Source organism: Strix uralensis, chromosome 18, assembly GCF_047716275.1.
Source record: "Strix uralensis isolate ZFMK-TIS-50842 chromosome 18, bStrUra1, whole genome shotgun sequence".
In the NCBI taxonomy this organism is placed as follows: domain Eukaryota; kingdom Metazoa; phylum Chordata; class Aves; order Strigiformes; family Strigidae; genus Strix; species Strix uralensis.
The window spans coordinates 854,447-874,610 of NC_133989.1; the positions used below are offsets into that span (position 1 = coordinate 854,447).

Here is a 20,164-nt window from a genome sequence, read left to right on the forward strand (position 1 = left end):
GGTGGGATGCGCTGCCACAGGGAGATACTGCTGAGAGGGTGATGCCATTGACCATGAAGCCAGGGTGCTCCCAGGCTAGAGCTTGCCAGCTCTGGGTCATTCTGAAGATTGTTGATCCCAGCGTGGGCATATCAAGAGAGGTGGCCTCCCTGCCACACCAGCCCAAGCAACGAATGTGCTGCAGGAGAGGAACAGCTACACAACTGCCCAGGGTCAGCTCCGTCCAGGCCTTCACCCTCTCGGATTTGTGGCCAGGTTTTTTCCATGCTGAAAAATTGTGTCCTACCTGGTCCATCACGGCTCATTTACTGACAGATACTTTACTGCTACAGGCTGGAGAAAAGGAGAAAGGCTTCTGCTGAGCCAACACGTCACGTGTACCCACAGCCATGCTGGTTTTCTCCCTTTTACCTCCTCCCGGCCCCGATCACCGGCACCGCGCAGACACATGGAGCCCCTGCCTCGAGCTGCATCAGAGCAGCAGCTCTTTGGGGCAGGAAAAGGAAAACCCTCCTCTGCAGGCCACAGACCAGCCATGTCCCTGTGCGCAGGTCGTGTCCCCACGCGCGCAGCAAAGGCTCCGTGGTGGAGCGGAGGATGTGTCGGCCCAGGGGACAGCGGTGAACTATTCACTGCCCTGCTGTGCTCATCAACGACAGGGCGGAGGGGCTGCTCCCCAGCTCTGAAGAATAATAGCCCAGAAAAATGCTTGCTCACAGTTAATACTTTCTGCAAACTTGGAAATAAGTATTTCCAGCAGATTAGCCAGCTTTTGTCACACATTAATTCCAGCTTTAAAAAATATCTTAGCTAAAGGCCAAGGAAGGGATGGCAAAGGTGCCAAAGTACTTACGGAGTTGTCACTCTCCTTGCAACCTGATCAGCCAGGCACCTCGGGAGCACAAAGCCTTGCTGTCATGGCTAGATCATGACATTTGATAAGGTGGAAGAGAGTGTTAACAAGATGGTGTTATGTTATCATCCCTCCTGAATCACTTTATACTTTGGGCAATCACTACACGAAACCTGAATTACCATAAAGACAGACCTGATAATGGCCAGCACACAGCAAAGGGGCACTTTGGCACCGCAGAGAATAGCTTCTGAGCAGTGACCTTTCAGGCATGACAGTAACTTGGCCTCTCACCAGCTGTTGCTGAATACAGAGGTCTCTGACAATTAAATATTTTGGATAAACTGAAGCAGATTCCCATAAAGAGAATGACATTGTGATGTCCGGGTCTTGCTAAAGCAACTTTCAAAGCCCCAAGAACACGAAGCCAAATCACTGTGAGGACAGAAACAGAGTAAACCAGAACGGGATTGGTCAACGGGAGAAGAATAGGCCTGATGTGAACAGAGGCTGCTTTGATGTTTGGATCACCTGGAAATGGAGCCCTAAGGGCAGGCAGAAAGAGGGACGGGCCTGGGAAGCATTAGAGGCCTTGACATTATCAGGAGGGGGGCGGGCTCTGGCCAGCACAGGCAGTGTGAAATGCGTTAGCCCCGGCTGAAAAACGAGACGTCCTGCTCTGCTCTCCCCTCGATGGCATCGTCCAGACATGGCCTTTCTGCCCGAGAAACCATCTCTGCGGGTTTGCTCTGCTCTTCCTCTGGGACCATTAACCGCGAGAGACTGGTACATCCCCCAGTACTGGGGGATCAGGGCTGCCGGGGTCCGTGCACAGCTCCAGGGGACGGTGCTGGTGCCTGCACGTGTCCTGGGGCTGCACCTCCACCAAGTGCCCCAGGGCATCAAGTACCAGCTGGGTGACAGAGCAGCCCACAGCGTGGTTAAGTGTTTCATGAAAAATTAATCAGCTGCCCCCTGAGATTTCCAGCCTTGATTTCTCCTAGGAGATCTGCATACAGATATTTTGTTCTTCTTAAGGGGATTCAGGCTCAGACGGTTTGATTGTTTATTAGCTAATGCAAGAACAATAAGGGAAATCTCTTAAAAAAATGTGCTTGGCCTTGACAATGTTTGCAGTGAAATGAAGAGAGAGGGTCCCATAAACACCAGTCCTCGTGGGGAGCTGGTTTGATGGCTGCTTCCCTCATTGCTTCGGGCTCCTGATGAGGACAATTCCTTCCGAGTGCTGCAGAACAAACGCCTGCTGGGTCTGGCAGTGCTCACACGAAAACAAATGGAGCTCTCGGAGCCTGCCTCCCAGAGAGATTTTCTTGGGGACAATTTCTTAAAAACACAATGATCTTTTCAAAGATATCCTTAATTCTGCAGCAGGTACCTGTCACCAGGAAAAAAATGTTCGAATCATGTTGGCTCAATGAAATCAGGATCGAAGCTGTTTATTGACTTACTAATGACAGGTAATTATCCAGCAATCAGTGAACTATGCGCTTGGGATCAATATCTGCAATGCAGCCGATAAACCACAATGCCAGGCACTCCTGAAATATTCAAAACCACATGGGGATGTCTAAATGCCCATCTCTAACTCATTCCGAGCAGTCCTAACCCCCCCAGACAACTGCAGACACACTCCCCTCCTCTCGCAGCACATGCCCCGCAGGAGCAGGGGGGCCCCTTCTGGCACCCCCCCGCCCCATGAAGGAGATGGGGGTGCTGCACCCCGACGGCAGCCCACACTGCTGCCTGCAGCACACTAATGCACAGGCTATTTCTGTTGCAGAAGTGATTTATTTAGGTCAAGAAATACAACCTCTGCCTGGACATGGGCTCTGCTAGACGCAGGCAGAGGCCAGAGGCTCGTCGTGGGGTGGGGAGGGCTTTTCATTTCAGCTTGCGCAGTCAAACTACTGAAAAGCCAAGGAAAGAGGAAGAAACGCCCCAGGAACCCCAGCACCCCCGCTGCTCCCTCTCCCACCCCATTTTGTTGGGTTCTCGAAGCAGTCAAACCTCCCCCTGCCTCAGGTCTCCGTGACGGGCACGTCCAGCACTAGAGCGTTCTGCAGATTGAAAAATAAAAAGCACACGAGCAGGATTTCACAGCTGCTTCCGAGCTCAGACGTGACGGACTAACGGCACTGACGTGGGGGCTGGCCCCGGGTGCAGCAACCCCCCCACGCCAGCGTGCTCACCTCGTACCCGCTGATGTTCGCCCGCAGGTAGGTGATGCCCAGCAGGTCAGGCAGGGGGACCCCCCGCCCCGCAGCATCCCTGGAACGAGCGGGAGCCGCTGTCAGAGGCCAGCGGGCCACGGCGGGCACTGCCAGCATCTCTGGCACTTCCCTGCCCGCCTGCCCGCGCTGCCTGCCCCTGCTGCCTGCCCCGTGCTGCCACAGGTCTGGCCAGGGGGGCTGGGAATATACTCGGAAGGAAAATCGAGAGAGTGGGAATTCATGGTTTTGTGTATTTTAGCATCAATAAAATCTCTGCTTTTGGCATACTTTCCATAAATTGGTGCTCTGGGGTGGGGTTTTTTGCTGACATTTTGGCTAATTTTAGGCATGGTAGAGAGGGACATGTCAATTTTTGGAGGCTTCAGAAAGGCAAAGATCTTATGATGGCAAGTGGTTTTGATTTTGAGGCCAGGAACAGCGCTCCAAGAGGCTTCAGAGAAGCCACCTCCACCCTTCGCAGTGGATCTGTTCCGTGCAGGCAGGTCTCTCCTGCCTCTGCAGGAGCCCCAGCTGGAGGCACTGCCCTCCTCCAGCTCCCTCAGCAAACCCCCCGGTGCCAAATGGCTGGCCAGCAATTCTGGCACAGTCCCTCACAGCCTTGAGGGCAGGAAAAGCATGCAAGGTCAGCCAGGCAATGCCATTTAAAAAAAAAAAAAAAAAATGATAGTCTATAGGAAAAGAAATGAGAACTATTTCCCCCGTGCAGATAGCAAAGCCGCAGATGAAGCCGTAGCTGTGCTTACTGTTGATGGATGGCACATAAGCCACATGAATAATATCTGCCAAAACTCCTCTCAGTGGAAGCTCCTGAAACACAGAGAGATGGTGTAAACTGCCCATCGCCCCGCGTGCCAGAGCCGCGGCCGCCCGGCTCGCCCCATCGATTCATCCAGGGCCCTCTCCAACCGCAGGAAAACTGCCAAGGTCCCCTGAGCGGAATGGGAACATTTGAAAAACTAAATTTCTGTGCAAACTGCCCCAGATGAGGCTGTTCTCAGCCCCAGCAGCCCTCTGTGCTCTGCCCTGCAGCCGGCGCTGGCACCCTCCTCGCAGCCCAAAGCCCTGCTCAGGACAGACGGTGTCGGCGCTCACTCTCCCAAGCGTCTCCCGCTCAGCATCGGGATTAGAGGGCGATGAGGAGATTAAACACCCAGCCCGCACCACCCCAGCCCACACCCCCACCCCACCGGTGCCACTGGGCACAGTTACTCATGGCCAAAACTCTCCCATGGATGGATACGGTGTGTTATGAGCAGGGGCCCCTTCCAGGGCATCCGTGCCTGTGGGCAAATAGTTTTGCCAGTTGATTTGTCCTCAAAATAACGTTTCAATCTTTAGCATTCGCTTTGGTTTTCTTGGGGTTTTTTTAACAAATCTGTTATTGATAATGAAAGCAGCAGGGCAGGGCTCTGGGGAGTGAATTCCTGGTACGGGATTACACAAACCACCCATGTGGAGATTCACAGCAGCAACCCCAGCCCCACACCCGGCACGGAGCGTCCAACTCACATCAAATGTCCCGAGGGAGGAGGAAGCCAAGGCCGCGCGCGACAGGCTGCAGGGAGAGGAACGGCAGGGTGTCATTTGCCTCCCGGCGAGTCACCCTGTCACCCCCAGAAAACTCCTCACCCAGATCTCACCCTCCAGCAAACCCCCCCCTTGCACCAGCAGTGCCGTGGTCTCCCTCCAGGGAGGGGCTGCGTCCCACCAACAGCATTTTCTCCACCCTGAACCAAGTTCAACTCTTCAATCTTACAGACCCAAACAGATTTTAGCTCAGCTGAATTACATCACGTTGACCCTCATCTATTTTTTTAAAAGCTGTTAGTATAAACTCTAACAAAGTCATGCAGAGACAGCAAAGGTTCCTTCTGGAAACACGGGGGTGAGATGCAACATGTGGCCTCCCCGGCCGTCCCGGGACTGTCACTCTGCTGGTGGTGGCACTGGGGACCAGCGGTACCTTTGCAGAGCGAGGGAGAGCCGCAGCTTCTCATCTGCAACGGCAAACTGCACCTCCAGGTCGCTGTGCTGCAGGGGGAAAGGGAAGGGGAGTCCCCACCAGGACCCTGGTCCCCCTCTGGCCACTCCAGCCCCGCAGAACCCCCCAGCCAGGCATCCTCCTGGCAGACGTCCCTGCCCACTGTCCCGCATCTCTCGTGCCAGAGTTGGTGCGAGTTTGCTGGCTCGGGACAGGGACGGCCACGTTCAGCCCTCGCCAGTTGCAAAAGGCTTCAACTCACAACGTCCAGGACGAAGAGGGATTCGGGAGCAGAGTCTGAAGGCAAAACCCAAAACTCAGCGGTGCTGAAGAGCTGCACAAAGCTTTTGTCTGGGGTTATGGTCACCACTGGCGCTTTCACTGCTCGCATCTCAATCACCACCGGCTGTGATGGAGGCAGCATCCTGGAAATCTGTGGAGAGTCAAAGCAAAGGGGTGACAATCCCTTTCCTTCCCAGTTCACTGCTCTGGGGATTATCCTGGTGGGTGCTGCACATCAGTGACATTCCCCAGTCAGTGAAACTGGTCCATACTGGTCAATAGTATGTCCCTTAAATAGTCTTATTAATAAAAGTTTTACTAATAAAATAAGGTGAGCACCGGTTTGACCTTGGGGAAAAGGTTCCCAGGATGTCTTTGTGAATGGAGAGCAGCTTTAGCTGCTGCCATAAGTAGCCTGAGATGACCCACAGACCAGTGGGATCAAGCAAAGTCCACCCACCTCGGGGATGAGGGCTCCAAGCATCGTGGTCACCAGTGGGGGAAGTCCAAGAACCTGTTGAAAAAGTGTCTCAGGGCTGGGACTTAATCCACTCACTTGAGTGGGGAGGAGTTTAACACAAGGAAGGGAAGAGGCGTTGACATGGATCTGCCTCGAACCTGGGTGAAGGTTCTTTAGTGGCCTCTTGAGGAAAATCCCAAGCCCAAACCACCCACCATGTTATTGCTGATCTCCAGGTGGAAGGACGCCTGCAGAACAGCGAGCTCAGCACTCAAGAAGTTTGCAGACAGGATGAGCTGGGTAGCACCAGCCCTCTTGGGTGGCAGAGAAGCAAGAGACAGCTGGTCTGTGGGAAGGTCAACCTGCTGTCCCTCCTTTTGGTGGAGAATGGTCTAAAAGGACCAGTAAGAAGAGCCATGTCAGTGAGCACAGGTCCGCTTCCAGGATTTGCATTTGGACCAGGTACAAGGTATGGGATGCTTCGTGGCCTCAGCAAAAAAACAGAGCAATAAACTCCATAGAAAGCGGTGAGCGGAGGAGGCGGTTAGGTGATATAACGCAGCCAGCATGTGTCTGCACCCCTCCCAAAGCCTCCCAACGCTGAGAAGGACAACGACTCTGAGCAAAGGGATGTCAGAAACGTCACCGCTCCCAGACCCGGTGCCAGGCAGCAGCACTCACCTTCAAATCCAGCTCTATGAAAGTTTCACTCGTCAGAGGGGGGTTCAGCAAAACGTACTGGAGGGTCCCAGCAGTCCCAAGCGGGATCTCGGCTGCGTGGAAGCAAAGCGGGGTGCTTGGTCTGCACCGCGGGCAGAGCGGGCACCAGACTGCTGCTGCACCAGAGCCATGTGCCATCTACTGCCTCGGTGGGCTCCCACCTCCCTGCCAGCCCCTGTGGTGCCAGGTTCTCCTGAATCTGCACCGAGGAGGGGGTGGATATTTGTATGGCCCTTGTCGGGGTTTGTCCCTCCCTGGTCCTAGTCAGGGCTCAGCAGATTTTCTGTCCCTAGTGATAGAGCTGTGCTTCCTCCTTGCCAGGGGAAGGGAAGGAGAGGGAGGGAGGGAGGGAGGGAGGGAGGGAGGGAGGGAGGGATGCCAACTCACAAGTCATGGTAGTGAATTTTGCATTGACAAGGTTGAGCACTGCGTCGACAGCTGGACACAGCTGTAGGGCGAGAAGAAAGGTGTGAGAAAACATTACATGGAGGCTTCTGGTGGGAGCATAGCTTCGTGGCTGCCAGACCAGCACAGCTCCCACCCAGAAGCACCAGGGCCCTCCACTATTAATTACCCAGACAAGGGCTTGCCTCAGTTTTCTCTGTCCCTGGTTGAATTGGGTTATTCTGGAGTAAACCTTAAGCTGAGCGGAGAACAGGGCCAGACCCCCACAGATACCCGACAAAACCAGACCAACTTTATGAAATGTGTTAAGAGGCTGCAAGTCTGCCCTTTGACAAGCCTTTAGGAACAAGGTGCTCAGCATCGAGATCAGCTCTGTCCGAACATCCCATCCCTCACCGCTGGGCTGGGACGAGGAGGCTTTAGGCAGTGACAGCGCCTTTGCTGCGAATGTTGACTGCATGAAACCAGTAACTGCCCGAAACGCCCCCTTTTACCAGCCTGCAAGCTCCTTTGTGTGGCAAAAATGTGAAATCTGTTACAGCCCAGTGAGAGGAGGAGGAGGAGGAGGAGGAGGAGGAGGAGGAGATCTCCAGGAAACAGGGATGAGAGGAGGACCGGACTTACCAGACCTGGCAGCACTTTCTGAAGGGTCTTGTCCAGAAGGTTGCTCATGACTTTGGGCAGCATGCTGGGCAGAGACAGCACGTCAGCCGACATGGCCGTTATGCACATGGCAATAATTATTTACTATCAGTAGATCAAGAGGTAAGAAAGTTAAACACTAAAGAAACCTATCTGGTATGGATTTGACCAAAATGTCTAATAAAAGATGTTTTCTTTCTTTACAAACCTTTTCTCAAGAATGCCATCTTCTGGCTTTAAACAAAGCTAGAAGTTTCCATGCCTAAAAGAAGCTGCGATACACCCAGGAGTACAGCACTTAAATGAGGGCTGGTGCCAAAGATGAACATTGCATGGAATAACACAGATAGAACTGGCCTGAATTTGAGCATAAAACATTTTGGTTTCCTTAGTGGAAAAAATGAACAGTGAAAAGTATTTGTGTTCTGTAGAAACCCACACCTGGAGACCAAAAAGTTCAACCATGCAGTTACCTGCCTCTTAGGAATTATTAATATCGGCAAATTATTAATATCACCGTGTTGTGCTTTGGGCCTCACCTGCTGGGGAGGTCGGTTTTAACGCTGACAAGAGCGATGTGGCAGTTCCTGATGCTGAAGCTGGGGATGCCCGCGGCGTCCTGCTGCAGCCGGCTGCCCGCCGTCAGGTTTGCGGCCAGAGCGATTTCCATGTTTCTCCCTATAAAGCTGCTCAGAGCAAAGCTCGGTCACGGCGGGGCCAAGCCCCGGGAGCGGCCCAGCCCACCCCAGCATCTCTCCCTGCGGGCATCGGCCCCTGCTCACCTTCTCCCAGTGATGGTCATTTGGACTAAGATGACCATGAAGAGCCCTGAGCCCGGCAAGAGCATCAGCGAGATCACGGGGGGACGGAGGTCTTTCACCTTCAGCCTGTGGAAAAAAACAGAGGAAAATTATTGGGAAAGAGGAGCCGGCAGAGCAGCCAGGTCGGGCTGCTTACATCAAAGTCACCTATCACTGATATTGCCATCACCAACTTTCTTTATTCTTCCACTTCTGGTTTAAACTTTCCATCTGAAACCACTTTTAAATTTAGAAACACGTTTCTTCCTAACAAGTTTAATTTTGAAAAAATTTGGAAAAAACGTGTTGGCATTCAAAACATCTCCATGCTTTCACCCAGCTCGAATCTGCGGGATGGAGGGCCAGCTCTGATCCCCCCAAAATTCTGGGGTTCCCTCAGGATATTGCGGACAAAAGCCGGGCAGCGCCGGCTTTGAGAGCAAACCCCACCCCGCGCCGCAGAGCCGCTGCAGCAGTCCCCAGCCGGCGCTGAGGCAGGAGCCGACGCGCTTTGTTGCCTTTAAGTTATAGTTTCTCCGTGTATTTGTAGACACGACCATGCAGAAAATCACCGGCTTTAATATCACACTTGTTAGCGGGGAGTGATTCGTTTCTGCCTCCAGGCTGACACTTCCCAACCTTCTGCTTTTATTTCCTCGTTCCCAGGTTCAGGCTCGTGGTGTAACGCTGCTGATCATCACTCACCCCGAGATGCCTTTGATGGGTTTGGCGTTGGGCGTTTTTTTCGCAGCTTCCTCTGCCATTTTCTGCAGAACATCACTCTCATTCAGAGCAGTGGAGACGGCTGGAAGATTTGCACAAGACGAGGAGTTTAGCACAAAATCTCCAGGGAGGAGCCTGTGCCGGAGGGTGGGGGGACTCCCCGCTGTACCCTATACAACATCGTTATTAACATAGTCCCATTCCAACACCCCCCGGCAGCAGCAGGACACTCCGCGTGCTGTAAATTTGGATTACCAGCAGTTCTGCCGTCCCCGGGTAACGGCTGGAGCTCGGCGGGCGCTTGCTGCGCATACATTGCGATTTCAGATGTGAGACACGAGGGTTTTTCAGGTTCCCACCTTAACGTACCGCACAGGGGGGAGACAACCCGCATGCCTGCGTCAGGGCATCACGGCCGCAGGGTCCCGCTTGCAGCAACCCCACGGGGCATGTACACCTGGGGGAAGCAGCTCCCACTGCAGATCATGGGCAGCGCCTGAAGCCCACCTGGCCGGCAGCACTCGGGGTGCAGGCTGGGGCTGTGCCCGGGGGTGCTGAGCTGGGGGATGCAGGCTGGGCAGCAAAGGGCAGCCTCCTCGCTGCGGTGCAGCCAGTGCAGCGCTGCCCGTTTGTCTGCACAGACAGACTCGTGCCCGCACTGCGACGCTAACGTGACCGCGCGCTTACCGCGGCCAATCATTCCGAGATCGATCCTGATGACAGCCCCCGGGCCAGCAGCTCCTCCCGACCACACCAGCCAGCCACCAAGGAGTAAAACGCACCAAACCCCAGACATCTGAGTCGGTCCGGCTGCTCACAGAGCTCCGGAGGTGGCAGAGGCTTCCAGGAGTGTGAGAGCTTCAACGGACAGAGACAGACAGTGAGCTGGAGATGGTTCCCCAACCACACATCAGGGGCTAAACACTGCACTCACGCTAGAGGAAAGCAAGCAGGGCTCCGTGCAAGTCTGGCAGAGCTACACTAGCCAAAACCCGGCCTCAATACAGGAATCACTCCCCAAAACTCAGTTAACACCCCAGAGCAGCCCCATCAGGACGTGCCTGCATCCTGTATCACCCACCCCGGGGTTGGTACCCAAGCAGGGTGCTAAGCCTTCCTCTTCCACAAGCACCAGAGCTGCTCATGATGCCTAAAACCTGCCGTGGAGAAAGGGCTGGAGCTGCCTGGGGCAGCACGTGGCTGGCTGGATCTCAGGGCCACCGCGAGCCTTTGGCGTAGGAGCGGCAGGAGAGCTCTCGGCTGTCGGCCGTGGCACGAGGCGTGATGAGCCTTTCCACGGGCTGAGGACACGGCTCCACCTCTGCTCCCGCTTGGCCACCCGCTTCTTGCTTGCACCGGAGGCAAATGACGTGAGCTGGTGCACGACGGGGAATTCTGCAGGGAAGGGCCCCGCCACCACCTCACCCAGAGAGTCCTCAGGGGTTGTCCAAGCTTTGCGCTGATCTTCTGGAGAGAGACAAGGAGCAGCCTGTATATAAACCCTGACCGAGAAAGGGGAAACCTAAAGAAGTAAAGGGCTGGGTAATTACCGTGGTGTAAGCTAATCCCCGAGTGTTTCTGACATCCACCAATACAAATAATTGCAGTAATAAATTTGAAAGTCTGGGTAAGCCCTCAGGCCTCGGGTACCAGGCAAGTGCTCCCAGCAAAGCCAGCGCTCTTGCTCAACGCCCAGGAAGAGCCAACAGAGACTTGCATATCAAGGCTGAAAGATAATCCTGATCTGCTTAATTACATGGTACAGACAGACATGGGGGCGAGGGGAAACCTAAGATGTGTAATGATAAACTCTGCACAGGGTAACTGCGACTCCCGGGATGAGTGACTTTCGCTCCTCAAAGGTTCATGGAGTTTGTGCAAACACTGGGGGAGGATGTGGGATCCGCTGGTGGATAACCTCATAAAAAATGTGGTAATCTTAGTAATATTCTTACTGATTTCAGCAGGGTTGGAGTGAGGCTGAGAAGAACCATCACCTGCCCAGAGAACAGGCTTCTCAGCCCCAACCCCGTCCCCATCCCACCGCGGGAGAGCCACGTGTCCTGCCAGACCACAGACAGGCTGCACAGACTCTCATCGGGCTGGCCACGCTGCTGCCCACGCACCAGCCCTGCCTGAGCCGGGGCTAGTGGCCACCACAGTGTGCTCACCCAAGCCCCCGGGTACCCCAGCCAGCAGGACCCGGCTCTGCCAGTTCCAAGTAATTTATTTCTTCATTTCTGTATAAAACGTGTCATGAGGTTTAATCTGTCATTACCGCCCTCCCAGTGATGCACTCGTGGCTCTCTGCTAAGCCCAGACAGGGAGATTTACATCTTATCTAGCAGGAGTGCAAGATTTATAGATAATTCCCGATAAGGAACGCATCATGCCAGAAAGACACTTTTGTGCTAGTAACTTGATCAGTCATTATGCTGTAAGTTGACATCTAATTAAGCCTCCACAGGGATCGTCAGGTCCAGAACAGCTCTTCAGGAGGAGAAAATCCACCTCTGAGCACCACGGTGCCATCTCGTCCTGGCAGCTTATCCCCAGACCCTTGCACTGCTGTAAATGATAATAACGCTCCACAGATAAATCTCCAGTGCTGCTTCAGGAAGAGCTGCTGATATTACCTACGCTGAAACAAGGTATAGCAGGGCAGATTTCCAACCCCTGCTCTAAAACACAGCAAAGACTTATTTCTCAGAGACTTTTCTAGGTTGTGTCCATGTCTCTACCCAAATCAGATGCCACGAAATGCCTCCCATGGCCCCAGGGGACTCATCCGCAGGTTATAACTTTCTCAATGGATTTACTTTTCTGAACACATTTCTTGCCTCTAAATAGGCTGCATACATCAGTGTAGAGTGTAAATCCTGACCTCCCTCGGTAGGCTGCGAGACATATATCCTCATATTTTCTCTTGGCACTGCTCTCTGGATGCCTTCAATGGGAATGCACAGCATGGCTGAAACTCTGTTTCTCTCGGCATTTCTGTGCCGTGCTGAGAAGGAACTGCGCTGGAGAGAGCCAAAGGCTTTGAGCGTGTCGAGATGCACCTGGAACCAGCACCCAATAACTCACTTCACCTGTGCACAAAGGACAATGGTTGCCTCCCCAGGCAGCAGGTGTTTCAACAAGCACCGAACACCTCACCCCACTGCCAAGGGATTCAGACCAAAATGGGCAATTCAACCCTCTCTGGAAGACAGGTCATGCCTCAAAGCTCACAAATATAGGGGGGGGGGGTAAAGTCAGAACATGAAGCATGAAGGAGAGCTGGGTGAGGTCGTGGAGGATGCACTTACGTGGCATTTGCAGGTGGTCCACGCTCTGTCCTCCAGACTAAAAGGAAGCCAGGAAAACACGATGGACCCCAAGCACAGGAAGGAGAGGGACTCTGACTCCCTTTCATGAACACTTTCACTGCTTGTAGAGACCTTATCAAAGAGGGTGGGCATCACCCACCATTTCTTCTACCAGTTGTAACAAATATTGCCAGTGGCTTTTGGTTGGGAATGGGTTAAAGAGAGGAAGGAATTATTGCACATGGGCCATTCTGGAGGTTAGAGGAGATACCTTGAAAAAAACAGATCTTCTGTCTGGTCTAAAACTCACTGAACCTAACAGAAACACTCCTGCTGCCTTCAACAGACATACCCAGGCCTGATGGAAGCATCTTTGATGAATTGGCAAGATCCCCTTCAGCGCCACACGTGCAGGTCTCAGCCCTTCTGGTCCGAGCTGCCCGGCTGGGAGAGCGACACAAACCACAGCGGCTTCTTGCTGGGGTGGCCACGGTGCTGGCTGTGCCCGGGGCGTTCGGAAGAAAGCACAGCCGCAGAGCAAAGAGACCAACATTCCCTTTCTCAGTGTTTGATTTCTTGGCACCCTGCACCCAGAGACCTTTCTTTGTGCTCCTCGGTAGCGCCACAAGGAAGGCAAGCTGCCCCAGCACCTGCTGGTCAATATTTCACCTCGGCAGGTCAACGGCCAACGCAATCAAGTACACGGGGAAACAATAAAAATGGCAAATAAAACAAAGTGTCCGTCCGCTGTAGTGGTGTCCAGCCCTCTTTGCCAGTTTCTGCCCCATTGCCTGCGTTGTGAGGATATTTAAAGCCAGCTCGATTCCTTGGTGCGGCCACGGCAAGACATGGACGGCGTTAGAAGAATGGGAAGACTGGGCAGGACAGGTAAAGATGCCTCCGCAAACCGGAGAGCTTGGCGCAGGCACTGCTTCTACTTACTTTGGGGTGTCTCTGTAAGGGTCAGTTCTCATCAGAAGTTCCCTTTTCTGCAAAGACTGCTATAAATATGTGCGTTTTCTGCAGGCTGAACTTTCTGAATTACTTGTTTTCTTAATACTGTAAGAGCATTACAAATGCTATAAACAATTCTCAAATGTTTTTCAGAGGGGTAGATCAAACTTTCACCTTTTTATTTGATTTTAGCTTCCTCCATAACTTCCATTCATTCCTCAGTTAATTTTAGCTCCTCTTTATTTGCTAGTTTTATACCATTTAGGCCATTATATGCTCCTCAGCAGGCACGATACGGCTGCAAGCACCACTCTGCCTTACAGACTTGCAGGGGGGCTTTCAAGGCCGAGCCTTCTGTTAGCGCTTTTAAATCCCCAGGCACCACACGCTGTTATTGCACAAAAGTCGACAAGCTCAGGACCACAAACCCAACCCAGGAGCGGGTCTGTGGCTCCCAAGCGTGGCCTCAGTGGCCTGGCCAGGGACACACTGGTCTGACTGAGCTGCTGCTGGTTCCCTCCTCCTCCTCCAGGCGCCGGCACGGCGAAGCTCCGCACCCTGAGCATCCTCCTGAGCCTCCTGGTCCCCGCTCACCCCACCAGGTCACCCGACTGCGGCGGCATCCTCACCCCCTCAGGGCTGAGCTACCGTAAGTCTGGACCCCGATCTCCCACACTGCCAGCAGCATCTTTCTGTTCCAAACACCCTCACCAGAAACTTATGCCATTAATCAGCTCACTTTCATCACCTCCTTTCTAGAGCAGTAACAGGGGGGTTTGGAAGGGGTGGAAGTGTCACCTGGATGGATTTCAGTCTGTCCATCTCTGTGCGTCAGACCACAAGCTCCAGAGGGTCTTGTAAAACATCATCTGCCCTATTTCACAGTTGCTGAAGTTTCAAAGGCGCACGCGGAGGCAGTCCTCAGGCAGGACCTCATGGCCCCGACAGCCCCAGACCTGATTCTCAGCTCCCCAAAGTCCAGCAGGTGAGTCTGTGGCTCTGCCTTGCCCAGGCTTTGCCACTGGTTCAGCTGGTGTTTAGCTGGAGTGCTTCGAATATCGTCACAAAAGGCATTTTGTCAGCAAGGACAAAAATCCTCCTGGACACCAACACGGTTGTTTGCCAGAGCAGTTCAGAAACAAGCTCCTGGCTCCTCCTCTGGGGTCTAAGGGCAGCACCCCAGTGCCACCCAGTTCCACCCTCGGGCACTGATTTATCTGTGCAGATCTCACGGGTTTTGGGGGTTTGCCCGTTGTGAGAGCAGCCAGGAATCGCACATCAGTCTGTCTCCCAACCCCTTCCCTTCTGCTCCGGCAGGAACCAAATTACCTCTGTCAAAGTGGCCGAGCTGTCTCTGTCGCTCATCCCTGACGCCGGGCTGCGGCTGAGCATCGATGTGGACCTCGGCGTCACCCCCGCCCCGTGAGTGCCAGGGATGGGGGGCTGGAAGTTGCCCAAGGTCCCGGCCGGGGCGATGGGGCCGCATCCGGCACCGCATCCAGCACCTGCAGGAGCAGGGGGGGCTGGGGCGAGCGGGGCCGGGAGCAGCCCTCTGGCTCCAGCTGCCACCTCTCCCCCCCCCGGCACAGCTCCACCACCAAGGTGATGAGACTGTCCATCCTGGCCGACTTCCACGTGGAAATGAACCCCGAAGGGAACCTGGAGCTGGTGACCTCTGCCTGCAAACCCACTGTGGAGGAGATGCAGAGCACCGAGGAGACGGAAAGGTCGACCCCGCGGTTTTCCTTGTTACGGGATCTGGGTAATGGGGGAAAAGAAGAAACAGAGGCACAAGCATTTCCAGGCAGGAAGGGGATATGACTAAGATCTGCTCACTGCCCTCAAAGCTTACCAAAAATTTATCTTTATGGGAGGAACTTTGTTCTGCTTGCAGGGTTGGTTTCCCCCATTTTAAGAGAGTTTAATTCTCTCATAAGGGAGTGTGTCTTTTAAAGTAGTGTAGCAGGAACGTTTTTAATGCAAGTCCAATGGCAGTTCTTCAGTGTTTTAGGATTCTGAATTGTAATCACAGCTTAATAGATGATAGAAAATAATGGTAATACTGTCTCTGGATGCCTTTGGGGTGAGATAAAAGAGGCTCACCTACCCTTGGCTGAGCTGGGTCTCACCTAACTTCTTCCGTTCTGTTGTTTCCATCCAGCAAGTCCTCTAGTTCAGACGCAGACAAGGAGATTAATGTCGATAAGGTAAGATAACGCTTGTAACGGTGTGAGAGAGGAGAAGACAAAGTTGGATGGTTCTGCAAGAATTAGAGCACTTAAAGTCAAGCTGGTGCTTTGCCAGGTGCCCCCACAGCCCCGCACATGGGGCGAGGAGCAGCAGCCCCGTGGTCACTGGACGCTGCCGCGTGGCCGGACAACAGGGACACCCACGTCTGAGGGGTTCAGGGGACACCTGGTGCCAGCAGACCCTCATGTCCATCCACCAGCTCTCTCTTTGTTCTTCATTCCACAGATCTGCCTGGAAGTCTCAAAATTGCTGCTTTCACCAAATGAACGGCTGATGTCTCTGACAGGTGAGTGTTTGGCTTCCATCCTCGTTAGGGACCGAGGGCTTCGGGGCTCATTTTGCAGCCGGTCACGGAATGGAACGGGCTCCCACCCTGCAGCAGCAGCTCTGCCACCGTCACCCCCCCCCGGGGACCCGCTCCCTCTGCCCACTCCCTTTCCCTGCCTCTTTACTCAGGAAACCCAGATGTTTCCCAGCCCCAGCCTGCCATCGCTGCTCCCCTCCTCTTTCTGAGTGTCCCTCTGCTTGGTTTGCAGCTCCCTTCCCCGTCACGCCAAGCTGCCAGGTCCAGTATGTGCCCCTGGCCGCACCCATGTTCTCCGAGCAGGGAATCACCATCTCCTTGCAAGTAAGTCCTCGCTTCCCAGCACCCACAGACCAGCTCCAGGCTTTGGGAGAGCCGCTTCCTCCCTGTGCTATGTGCCCCAAGACCCCTCAAACTCCTTTTCTCCTTGCCTGTGTCCCTGCAGACGACCTTCCAGGTGGCGGGGATGGCAATCCCCCTGCCAATCAGCCCTGTGCCCTTCAGCATGCCCGAGCCGGTGAGCTCCAGCCCTTCCCACCTCACCTTGGCTTTCTCCGAGCACTTCTACACCAGCCTCTTCTTTGCCCTGGAAATAGCTGGAGCCTTCAACATGACCATCCCGGTGAGTAGAGCAAGTGAGCAAGGAAGGAGTAAAAAAATACGTGTTTGGAGGGACAGCCCTGCCCCATGAATGGCTTGGAGAAGCCATGTACCCTGCGAAGAAACAAGAATGTGTGTCTGAGCACCTGTGGCAGTCGCAGCCCCTCACCCCTGTGCTCCCAAAAATATTGCTGGTCTAATGATGTGGGAGAACCTGCCATGAGGAGTAACCCGATGCTGCTCCCGGCAGCGTGCAGGAAGGCCCCAGCCCAGTGCTCACCACAGCGGTGCTGGGCACGAGCCCCGGCACAGCAGCCCCAGGCGGGTCACAAGCCATGCTTTATCTTCCAGAGCCCGCTGACCACCACCACCATGGCACAGAAGATCACCCAGGTTCGTTGCCGTTGCTCCGAGAGGCACAGCCCCAGCTCGGGCAGTGCCCCCCGGCCGCCTGCCCACCACCCTGGGGGCACAGGGTACCACTGCCAGGCGCAGAAATAACCCCCCTCCCTCGGCAGATGGGCTCCCTCTTCCAGGAGGAGCAGCCGGTGGTGCTGCAGGCCGTGTTCAGGAGCTCGCCCCGGGTGGTGCTGGAGGAAGGCAAAGCAGCCCTGAAGCTCTTCCTCACTGTCCACATCGGGACCGGAGCACCGGCTTTCCAGAGCTTCCTGAGCGTGAACGTGGTGAGTGTGCCCTGGCAGCATGCCGGGTGTGCCGGGTGTGCCCTGTGAGCCCAACTGCTGCTGATTTAGCTCGTGGTCCCGAGGGCAGAGCCGGGCGCGAGGAGCAGGTCACAGGTGGCAGCACAGGGACGGGCTCATCGCATCCCACTCGTCAAAGATGAACCGGGACCCTTTGCTCACTCTGCTCCCGCCCTCTCTTCTCCCCGTGCAGGACATGTCTGCAGGCCTCGTCCTCAGCGTCGCCAGCACAAAGATGATGATCTCTGCAGCAGTGACAGAGTAATGACCCAGCTACGCTCCACGTCCCAGGCGTAGCAGGGAAAGGAGAGGCAAAGTGGTCTGGGGAATTTCTTAGTTTGGGCACTGCAGGGGTAGCTCTACCCCGAGGGAAACGGCGAGACTCCAGTAACGTGGTTGGAGAGAAAAGTGGAAATTGCACCCGTCACCCCCCACGCTCAGCACAGGCATAGGCAGGCGACAGGCACACACCAACACCGTCACCTCTGCCTGTCCCTGCCACAGCCCCGGCTCTGCTGCCGGGGAAACACACGCTCGACACCCCGTCTGAACACACAGCCTGTGGCTGGGGGGCTCCAGGGGGCACAGCCACCGCCCCAGGCCCCAGCCCCGCAGCATCCCACACCCCAGCCCGGTCCCCCACAAAAGCTGTTCAGTCTGTATCCCGGGGAAAAAGCCTCCTCAAGCCTTTGCTGCTGTGCCAGGGCAGGGGAACTAAGGCTCCAGGCGCCTGCTCAGATGTGCCCAGGCACCAAGTTCGCTGCTGGCTTGGCCCTGGACTCAGCCGGGGTGTTTGGGGGAACATGAAAGTCACCACTTACTACAAGCAGCCCCTGTGCTGCTGCTCTCTGTTTTGCAGGGATGTCGAGCTCAGCCTGGCTGCCTCCGACGTGGGTCCCGTGCCGGTAGGTGCCCGCAGCCGCGCACCCCCCAAGTGACCGAGCGCAGCCGTGTCCCCTCCTTGCACCGTGCTGCTGCGGCTGCTGAACACAACAGCCCACGCCTGGGTCACCACAGCTGCACCCGCCAGCTGGGGCTGCCCTAAACCACCCCAGGCAGCGGCTGTCAGCGGGGAAATATTTACCTTGGGTGCTCGCTGTGCCCTGCAGAAGGGAGAGGCAGGTCCGTGGGGGATTAGGGGAGGTGCAGTGGGCGCCAGGACCCCGCTCTCGCTGGTCCCTGCCCCTCCACTCCTGCTTCAGAGTCACATCGTGAGCTGACCACGGATTCCCTTCGGCAGGCTGACTTACTGGAGGAGTTATTTTTGCCCCCAATCCGTGAGGCGGTCCCGGCTCAGATGAACGGTGAGCGTTGATGGGGTGCTGCCACCCAGGATGCGCGACGATGACGAAGGCAGCACCCGGCCGGCAACATTCCCTCTTTCTTTCCCCAGGGGTCCTGAGCGAAGGCGTATTCCTGCCCCACATCTCCAGCTTTACCTACACGGACGTCAACATTGTGATTCACAAGGTAAGAAAGAAGACATTTAACTTGCCCCCCTGCTACATTTGATTTAAAGGGAACCCAGGAGCAACACCCACCCCCTGGCTCCAAAATAAATGGGAACCTGCTCCTCCAGCCCTGTTAACCCGCAGAACCGAGGTTCACTGCCTGCGCCAGGCGTAGCTCCTCTCTAGCCCCACTGACACGAGCAGTAACCGTGTTGGAGGGGCCACGGGCCTGTGGAGAGCCCCATAGGTACCTTCAGGCTTCGTTCCTCCCCACGCTTAGGACTACGTCTTGGTCCCCTGCAACCTCGAGCTACAGGCGGTGGCCGGGGAGCAGAGCACCGTGGGGTGAAGTCTGGTGTCCGGAGGAGAGCAGCAGCAAGATTGTTCTGTTGGCTCTGAAATTGTGCTTTGTGTCTTGTCACTGCTTGAAATGTTGAAAATCTTATTTCTTGCCTTACTAAAAGACCAAGACTTTTGCATATTTAGGACAGTACGGGCATTGCACTAGCACCTTTCTCTTCCAGTCCTGCTCTTGGTATTTTTGTTGCACAAAGAGGATGGATTGTAACAATGTTCCACACTTTAATTAAACATTTCCCTTTCATACTGCATTTTCTGGTATGACTATTGACTTTTTTCCCCTCAACAATTTGCACCTAAAGACAGATGAATTTTGTCTTGCTAAGTACTGGTACCAGTACAGATGTCCAGACCTTACATTTAATTAAGGGAGCACGAACATTCCACTAATTTATAAGGATGCAGAGCAGCCCCGTGCCTCAGCTGCAGAACGACATGGCCCCTACCAACAAGAGATCTTTCATCTGCTTTTCCTCCAGTTCTCGTGTTACTATGGGAACATTACAGCTGGTGGTTTTCCCTGGGTCAGAAAGAGGAGGGGAAAAAAAAAAAAATCAGTCTGCACAATGGTTTCTAATTTTAGACTTGAAGGCAGTTATATTTTCCAAACTGTACTTCTGACAAAGCTCATCACAGGGAAAATGCTGAATGAAAGGTGACGGCACACGTAGAGACGGGTCACACGCCGGCTCGGCACGTGCCCGCCCCAGGGCGCCAGCGGCTGCACTGGTCAGTGCTGGGACACTCCTGCTCCCTCCTTCTGACCAGACGTGCCTCCACGCTCGTGTTCGGGAAACTAAAGGGGGGGAAAAACCCACACCAGACCCGAGGGTCTGAGATGGGAGGGTGGGATGGTAACGCAGCTCCTAAGGCCGCCCCAGTTCCTCCATCGCTGGGGGCTGTTGGCAGCCGCCCCCGGCCAGGGCGAGCGCGTCGCTGTGACGACGCCCGGAGGAGCCTCCTCGCCCCCGGCCGCGCAGCTCCCGCCTGAGCTCTGCCGTGGTGATGCCCATGAAATCATATTAATTACGCACACATCTGCTTTCACTTGCAACAGCTATACACATCGTTTCTAGCCTCTGGAGCTGCTGAAAAGCACTTCAAAACCTCATATT

At 54.7% G+C, this 20,164-nt stretch overlaps 2 protein-coding genes across 2 annotated transcripts; one reads left to right on the top strand and one right to left on the bottom strand.

The window, feature by feature from the left end:
* Window positions 1–2,375: 2,375 nt before the first annotated feature.
* Window positions 2,376–14,993, bottom strand: BPIFB6 (BPI fold containing family B member 6). The gene is given in 18 exon segments (XM_074888381.1): window positions 2,376–2,412; window positions 2,882–2,931; window positions 3,064–3,126; window positions 3,129–3,142; window positions 3,849–3,912; window positions 4,615–4,660; window positions 5,069–5,136; window positions 5,349–5,519; window positions 5,829–5,882; window positions 6,044–6,220; window positions 6,510–6,601; window positions 6,936–6,996; window positions 7,578–7,641; window positions 8,135–8,281; window positions 8,378–8,482; window positions 9,101–9,200; window positions 9,806–10,585; window positions 14,713–14,993. Coding segments are annotated over 16 exon segments (1,374 nt in total). The 5' UTR covers window positions 9,915–10,585; window positions 14,713–14,993; the 3' UTR covers window positions 2,376–2,412; window positions 2,882–2,892.
* Window positions 13,278–19,367, top strand: LOC141951889 (protein TENP-like). The gene is made up of 16 exons (XM_074888698.1): window positions 13,278–13,317; window positions 13,916–14,032; window positions 14,269–14,368; window positions 14,701–14,805; window positions 14,973–15,110; window positions 15,545–15,590; window positions 15,859–15,919; window positions 16,170–16,261; window positions 16,383–16,559; window positions 16,889–16,930; window positions 17,056–17,220; window positions 17,432–17,499; window positions 18,098–18,143; window positions 18,479–18,542; window positions 18,632–18,708; window positions 18,970–19,367. The coding sequence occupies exons 1-16, from the start codon at window positions 13,278–13,280 to the stop codon at window positions 19,036–19,038; spliced, it is 1,407 nt and encodes a 468-aa protein (XP_074744799.1). The 3' UTR covers window positions 19,039–19,367.
* Window positions 19,368–20,164: the final 797 nt, after the last annotated feature.